The sequence below is a fragment of the Hevea brasiliensis genome, chromosome 17 (assembly GCF_030052815.1).
Source record: "Hevea brasiliensis isolate MT/VB/25A 57/8 chromosome 17, ASM3005281v1, whole genome shotgun sequence".
Classification (NCBI taxonomy): Eukaryota; Viridiplantae; Streptophyta; class Magnoliopsida; order Malpighiales; family Euphorbiaceae; genus Hevea; species Hevea brasiliensis.
Genome location: NC_079509.1, coordinates 5,209,099 through 5,217,529, shown reverse-complemented (window position 1 = coordinate 5,217,529; position 8,431 = coordinate 5,209,099). Strand labels below are relative to the sequence as shown.

Here is an 8,431-nt window from a genome sequence, read left to right as displayed (position 1 = left end):
AATTTTTGACATTAAAACTATCAAATGAAATGGAGTTTGCAAGAGCAATCTACACAATGCATTGAAAAATAAATATTGCAAAAATATCGCAAGAAATTTATTACTTCTGCTCATTGTTGCTATTACGCATGAATTGTTGCTTCCGTGAATTATTGCTTACTTAAAAAGCTAGGACCAAGTTGTCAAAATAGAAGACTTGCAATCTCTTGAGCATTAGGTTTTTCCTTATTTTTTCATCTTCTTTTTTCTTTTTTTGTTTTTTTTCTCCTTATATCAAGTAATTTTTTTTTTTTACATCCAACATAATTTTTTCTATATATACATATTATTTTCAAGTTGTATTGCAATTTAGAATTTTATATTAAAAAATAAAAATATTACAATTAAGGTACATTTTCAATATATATATATATATATATATTATTTTCAAGTTGTATTGCAATTTGAAATTTCACATTAAGAAATAAAAATATTACAATTAAGGTACATTTTTAACTTTAATATAAAATGTTATTATAATTATTATATGGTATATTTATTTAATATTTTAATTATGATAATTTTGTTAAATGCATGGCAAATTCTGTGATATATTACATATTGTAATTAGTAAAAAATTAAATTAGTATGTTTATATGATATGAAATATTATAATTTTACTTTTTATGCTGCAAAGTTTGTGATAATTGCAAAAAATGAAATAAACATGCTTTTGCTAAAAATGTCAATTTTTAAAAAATTTTGCAAATCAAAAATTGGAAAGATATGAAATTGATGTTTTTATTAGTATATGGTATGACTTTATTAAAATTATTTGAAAATTTTAGTATCATGCATGTAAAGCTTTGATTATTTTTTTTAAATATAAATTTAATTTTTTTTAACTATTGGGACTTAAAAATTATAAATACAAAATTTTAATTATAATTTATGTACTATGTTTATTAAATTGTTGTTGTGTATATATATATATATTACTAATAGTATTGAAAATAAAATATATTTCATAAATAGTTGTTATAGTTACAAGTAGAACAAAATGTATTTGTAATTAGAATATCTAAAAAAATATTTTAATTATTGCATTTAATGTAAATGAAAATAATTTAATCATTGCACTAAATATAATGAAGAAAAAAATATATGATCGTTATGAATAATTTAGGTAAAATAATTTACTATTTAAATATGTATTATATTTGCATAGAAATTACATATTATTAATGAAGAAAAAAATATATGATTGCTATGAATAATTTAAATGTATCTTTTTTTTTTTTTGTGTAGATGGTTGTGACATATGTAACTTTCAAGGTTTTGAGATGCACATTTGTTGATGTGATATTTAAAAAAATATGGGAAAAAATATATGAAATTATAATGAATACGTCGCAAGGATCGATAGAGCACGTCAAGTCCCTCCACCCATCACCTGTGAGTATCATGTAGATCAGGCAACACCAGCTCCATCACCTGAGTGGAATTTACACTATTTTTTTGCATTTCCATCTAATTTTACTAAAGGAGAGCAACAAAAATTCACTCATTTCACTCCCATAATGGTACCACCAAAGACCCACACACCTATCTCTCTATTTACTGATGCAACGCTATTTCAATTTACAATTATGGCTTTTCATGCGTCTTCTTTCTCACATTATAATAGACATCAAGCTTCCACAAGTAATGCTAGGCATTCGTTCAGTGACTTTTATCGATCCATATTTGATTTAGAACAACATCAACATTTAAGTTATGATAATCCACAAAATTTTAAAACTAATTATGTTCAAAAACATCAATAGAGTGTTGAACGGAATGTAGAATTAAAAAGAAAGGCATAAGCAGATCTAGTGGTTCGACAAATAAATATCCGCTGAAATCTACCACGAACTATGAGGCCTCTACAATGTGGCACAGCAGGGCACATAGGTCAATATTAGTCAATTTTAATATATGTTCAATTATGAATATATTATTTATATTATAATATTTATTCAATGTCATCTGTTTATATTATGTACTTTCTAGTTTTTTTTTTCATAATATAATTTAAATTTACATTAACTGTATTTATTTGAAACTTTTCCTTAAAATATTTTGATAATTATATAAATCTTGAAATATTTATAATATAAATTGAAATATAAATATTTATATTTATAGTATAAATTAAAATAAAAAATTACACTCATAATAAAAATGTAAATATAAAATAGTTGCAATGCTCTTAATTTATTTAAAACTATTCATTAATTTTCACTTTAAGGATCAAAATAAATATTTATATGTTCATTTATTACAATAAATAGACATAAAATTAATAAATATAACGTAACAAATTCTATAAAAAAAAAAAAGAAACCTATATGCATTAATCAAACTAAATATATGAAGAAATAAAGAAATTATTATATAAAGGAGAAGGGAGAAGGGAGAAGGAAATAAAATATGATAAGGATGCAATAGGAGACCTCTAAAAATTCCATAATCTTTTATCTATACTTCTAAAATATGCATTCCAATGAGGGGAGAAGGAACTTAAATTTATAGGGAAAGCTTAGTGTGTCATTAGGAAATAAATTATCTATGTTACATGCATTACAAAGTTTTGATATATCGCAACGAATGCTTAAGAAGTTATCATTTCAACTGACGTTTTTAGAAGCAATATAATAACTGTAAAAACGTTAATTTGACTTGATAGTTTTGTGTCTATCTGATACACTGACATGTTGACTCTCACATGCGCTGATGCTGACATAGTAATTCTAACACACTTTAATATTGCTATCGAAATTGCTTTTTTATAGTGGCAGTTTTGTAGTTTTTTCTTAACTATTGAAATTGCTTTTTGAGTTTGCGTCTTTACAATCACACATTGTATTTATAAATAATTTCAGATTCACATTATTTTGGTAAAATTTTTTAAAAATACATTATTTAAATAATTAATCCACTAATTAGAGTATGAGTTCACTATAAGTTGACTCATCATCATTTACCCGCCCCAAGCCGGAATTGACAATTGCTTGACTCTTGACGGTTTGAATCAGAACCTTCCTAGATTCAAGTAGTTCCAATTGATTCTAATTCAATTATGTTTTTAGTTCGATTTTAAAGTGACTCCGATTCTAATTTTTGACCATTGCAATTGTAGTTAGATCTCATTTCGGGACAATTTATAATCCTAATATGAATTTTGAATCGATATTCTTTAAAAAAAAAATTTCAAGACAATTATAAATGGAAGTTAAAAATTAATTTTTAATTAAATAATATCATATTTAGAATTCTAATAATTATTAAGTTGACTATCTACTAATTAATCTACACCTCCATCCATAAAAATAATTTTATTTATAAGAAATTTAATAAATTCTTTTTTGTATCCCAATAAAATTCTAACACTATCCATTTTAAATGGACAAAAAAATTATCTTATTTAGTTCTAATAATTTTTTCATCTTAGTTTTCAATTTCATATAATTTAAAATACAAATAATTTCTGATAAATAATTTAAGAAATCTATAAAAATTTTCATTTCCACACCAACTTATCTTATATATTATGCACGCATCAATATATCATCTCAACTCATAATAATCACATTTTAACTAAGAGTATATTTTTTTATTCATTAAACTTTAAGATAATTAAAAAAATAAATTAATCTAAACATTTAAAATATGCTAATTAACTTCAAAAATTCATATAAATTATTATGTAATTTTATTTGAGAGTGGTCTAAAAATTAAAGATGCTCAAAATCATCTATATAATCTAGAGAAAATGTTTAAAAAAAAATTATAAACTTTTAAATCAGGCCAATTCCAATTCAAGAGAGGGAGAACTGTAATTGATTCCTTAATTCAATTTCAATTTAATTCAATAACTGAAACCATTGACTCGATCCAATACATGATCGAATCAAACCATCACCAGGTCTGCATCATCGTACTTTTCAAATCTTGAATTTATGGTGTCACCCATTATTACATACCGTAAAATTTGGACTCAAAAAAGTCAGATTATCATTGGACATTGGCATAAGCCCATACTATTAAGTTATTGGGCTTGAGATTACTTTTAAAGAAGCCACGAATTTTAATAAGTTAGTTATTGTAATTTCTCTTATATAACTATGAAAATCATTTTTTTATAATTTATAAAAAAAAAGTTATATTTATGTAAATATAAAAAATACTAAAATTTAATGATTGAAATACACTCAATAATTTTTCGTTAAATATTTAATAGTTAGCTAATAGAAGGAAGGAGAGCATCGTTAAAATATTTTTTCAATTTGTTGAAAGTTTTTATAATAATTTAAGAAAAAATTTTAATTTTGCCAATAAATAATATTAGATGAAATATCATAAAATGATTAAAGTGAGTCAAAATTAAAATAATTATTGAAAATATATAATTAATTATTTAATATTTGAAAATCAAACCACCAAATGACGCGTGTCCTCTTCTAGCGAGCTGGCAACACATGCCGTATATAATGTTCGCACAACGACAAAATGTTGTTTGCCGTTTACCATTAAACGGGGATCCAAGATACCATGGGGAAATTGACGTCATGTCTTAGCGCATTTTAACATCATCTAAATTCATAAGAGAGCGTGCTCTCCACAAGTTCAACGCCCACTTTTCAATCCAGATAAACTTTCATCTTCACCCACCTCCTTCCTTCAATTCTTAGGAATTGGATCAGCTACACAATTCGGGAAAGACTAAGATAGAGAGACCTAATTACCCATTTCAATGGCCACAATTGCAAGTGCGTTAGGTGCTGGGTTCTGTTTCAGCGAATCGAGAGTCGGGGAACTCAAGCCAAACACTCATTCAGCTGCCAGGTCAAGGCGCATGGTGGCGGTGAGAGCTGAAGCTCAATCAATCAACCCAGAAATTAGAAAGAACGAGGAGAAGGTGGTGGATTCCGTCGTGGTCGCTGAGCTTTCTAAGCCCCTCACAGCTTATTGCAGGTCTCATTCACTTCCACTTAATTTGTTTTTTTTTTTGGTTTTGTTATTCACGCATAACGGGGAACAGAGAGTATAGCTACTGTTGATTTCAGTGTTGTTTAGTCATTTCATTTTATCAACATTTCAGTCCAAGCGAGAGATTTATTAAGGAAAATTAATTCTATTGGCATTTTTCATAAGCGCCCTTCTCAGTAACCCAAATTTTCTTTTCTGTTGTTAGCTTCACTTCATTGGATTGTATTATCCAACAAGCAAAAGAATAGTTCTGTTTTCGAAATTGGGCCAAAATCATCAAGTTCAATTATTTGATCGTTGACTGTGGTCCAGCTTAGTATTGAGAAATGTTGCCCATCCTGGCGCAGTAGCTCCTTCAATTGTATCAGAATTTAAGGAGCATATTTGGGGATAAGTTTTTGAGTTTGAAGATGTGGTGTTTAATTGAGTCTCTACTTTGATAAGCATGTTTGCATTGTAATTCATGTTTTATTTTTTATGCAATCTTGGATTCGTTTTGGAAGATCATGGTAACAAAAGTTATTAATGATCTTTGCCTTGCTATTCCCTACATAGTACAGTCTTAAGGATCTATACACATAGTTTAGACTTTAGAGACCTAATAACGTGTTTAATCAGCAAATGTTTTGGTACCTTTGTTATGCTGAGTTCTTAGATATCCATCGACTTTGATGCTGGCAATGTGGAGGTGACTGAAAGAATCTCACCTGAAGTTTACAAATATAAGATCAACTTAGGTGAAGTAACATTATTGATGATGGCATTTCCTATCTGAAGTTCTTGCCAAGTTAGAATTTTTCAGGAATTCACATGTTTTTTCAATCTCAACTTCCAAATTTATCTTTTTAGGGAAAGTTTGCCAAGCTAGAACTTGTGTAAGCGTCCTTTACATGTGTTATGGATTTTTTACAGAAACAGAACACAGAGAGAAAATAGAGAAAATTCATGGGGGAGAAGAACACATTTCACAATATCATTCAAGATGAAAATCTGGATTACAACCATAGCTCATATAGCCAGCTCAAAATAAAAGACTCGTAACCATCTTTCCTAAACCCAAGTAAAGCATGGCACGTGTCCTAACTACTTCAACAATTTCAGCTGGCATATTCTCGTATAAATACTTACCCCTTCAGATTCCTTGTCCTCAAGGAATGCAGGGAACTGAGCTCTCAACTCATCTGCACATTTCTAGGAAGCATCAACTGGGGAAAAAAAACTCTTCAATGAATGAGGAGCAGATTTGCAGCATTATTAATGCTTGAGAACAGGCATCTTGAGATTCTTGAATAAACCAATATGATCCAGAATTGAAATGTTTTTATAGCTTTTATATATTTTTTTATACAGCAAATCCACACGCCCATAAAATTTCTTCCTCTGCCTTTTCCATCTCTCAAACTCATCTTCTTTAAGGGTGATGTAATCATGGTCACTCAAATCAAACTCAACACAGTTCTCATAATTCCTGTATTTTTCATGAGCACCCAAATCAAACTCACCATAATTCCCTTAGTTCATGTACTGTTTTTTCCCACCAACTCTCTTTTTGTGCTGCTCAATTTTTGTAGTAACAAGAACATATGTTTTACCTTCATAAACCTTAACAGATTTAGGAAGAGAACTTCCATTGATACTCTTCTCACCTTTGAAATTTTCATGATGCTCCAATTTTGGATTTCTTGGAGGTACACCGGGTAGTTTTGGTAACTGAATGATGGGTATTGGCAAAAGATCAAATTTGTCTCCAGAACCCGAGAGCTTAGGAAAATTAGATTGGAGATTGGATGGAGTGGAAGGAGGGAATGAAGCAGTAACAAAGATTATGGGTTTAGTATCTGGATTGACATTATTCTTGATTGTTGCCACAGTTACCTCTTGCAACCTAGCCAGTGAATAAGCCTCTGAAAGTGTCCTTGGCTTGAACATCTTCACTGCCAATTGCAACTCATCAACCAGTTCAGAGAGCAAAAAATTCAATGCTTTCTCTTCTTGAATTCTAGCTTTTGAATACGACTGGTTAAAGGAATTCCAATAATCTTGCAAGGTAAATTCTTGTTTCAAATTCTTTAAATCCTCTAATGGATCTTCCCTTGCTTTTGTGGATTCAGCTTGAGACATATTATTGGCGATCTTTATATTGGGAAAACTTATACCAGTAAGCAACGCTTTAATTTCCTCCAAAGCTTCTTGATGTCGTTGCTCTGCTTCCTTTCTCAAAACCTCCTGTTGTTGTTCTAATTCTTGCATCATGACAGTGAATTTTTGTACAAAATCTTGTGATTTCATATCTTCCATCGTGGTTAAGGATCTAACAGCTCTGTTTGTAACCAAAAAAAGACGGAAAGAAAAACAGATTGAGAGAGAAGAATGAGAATGACCAAGAAAGCAGAATAGGCAAGAAGAGAAAGGAATGAAAAGATCAGAAAGAATAGAGGAGAATTTAGAAGAACCCTAGGTTCAAGAAAAGAGGAAACGGAAAGGAAGAATAGCAGCAGCAAAATCCATGGCCAAGGGTCATTTGGTCTGATACCAATGTTATGGATTTTTTACAGAAACAGAAAACAGAGAGAAAATAGAGAAAATTCATGAGGGAGAAGAACACATTTCACAATATCATTCAAGATGAAAATCTGGATTGCAACCATAGCTCATATAGCCTGCTCAAAATAAAAGACTCGTAACCATCTTTCCTAAACCCAAGTAAAGCATGGCACGTGTCCTAACTACTTCAACAATTTCAGCTGGCATATTCTCGTATCAACATGGTAGCATGAAACAAATGACATAATCCAAATTGCTAAATGTTTGATGTAACAGGGATGTATTTCAGCTATATGATCTCTCTTTGTTTTCCTCATAGAAGATTCAATAACTTGCATTTGTTATGTGCTAGATGTTGGAGGTCAGGTACTTTCCCTCTATGTGATGGAAGCCACGTAAAGCACAACAAAGCTACTGGTGACAATGTTGGACCTTTGCTCTTGAAAAAGCAGAAAGAGTAACTATATCTTTCTTTTTCTCATTTTTTATTGCCATGTAAAACTTAATTCTAGAAATTCTCAGTTAATTCTAGAAATTCTCAGTGTTGTTTTATGATAAATTCAGCTCACTTCCTCTGGATTTGGGTGAGTTCCCTACTTTAGTGCCATTCATAATAAAACTTTGCAGAGAGATCATATCAAATTTGTATTTGTTATGACCTTGTTGGCTTATTGTCATTGCATGTCTTAACTACATGAAGTGAACACTTCTCCGTAGGGAGGCAGAAGACTGGTTGACTTATTTTCTGCATCATATTTATGTTCAATATCTATCTATGGCATAAAGTTCAGTGGAGATGTCCTGACTACAATGTTCTGCGAACTATTAAATGAGTGCTTTTTCATTTTTGTGAATAAAAATGGGAAAAAGCATAGAA

The 8,431-nt window shown here is 29.5% G+C and overlaps 1 protein-coding gene across 1 annotated transcript; it reads left to right on the top strand.

The window, feature by feature from the left end:
• Positions 1-4,597: 4,597 nt before the first annotated feature.
• LOC110670189 (CDGSH iron-sulfur domain-containing protein NEET) lies at positions 4,598-8,196 on the top strand. Its single transcript, XM_021832157.2, has 2 exons — positions 4,598-4,995; positions 7,907-8,196. The coding sequence occupies exons 1-2, from the start codon at positions 4,775-4,777 to the stop codon at positions 8,013-8,015; spliced, it is 330 nt and encodes a 109-aa protein (XP_021687849.1). The 5' UTR covers positions 4,598-4,774; the 3' UTR covers positions 8,016-8,196.
• Positions 8,197-8,431: the final 235 nt, after the last annotated feature.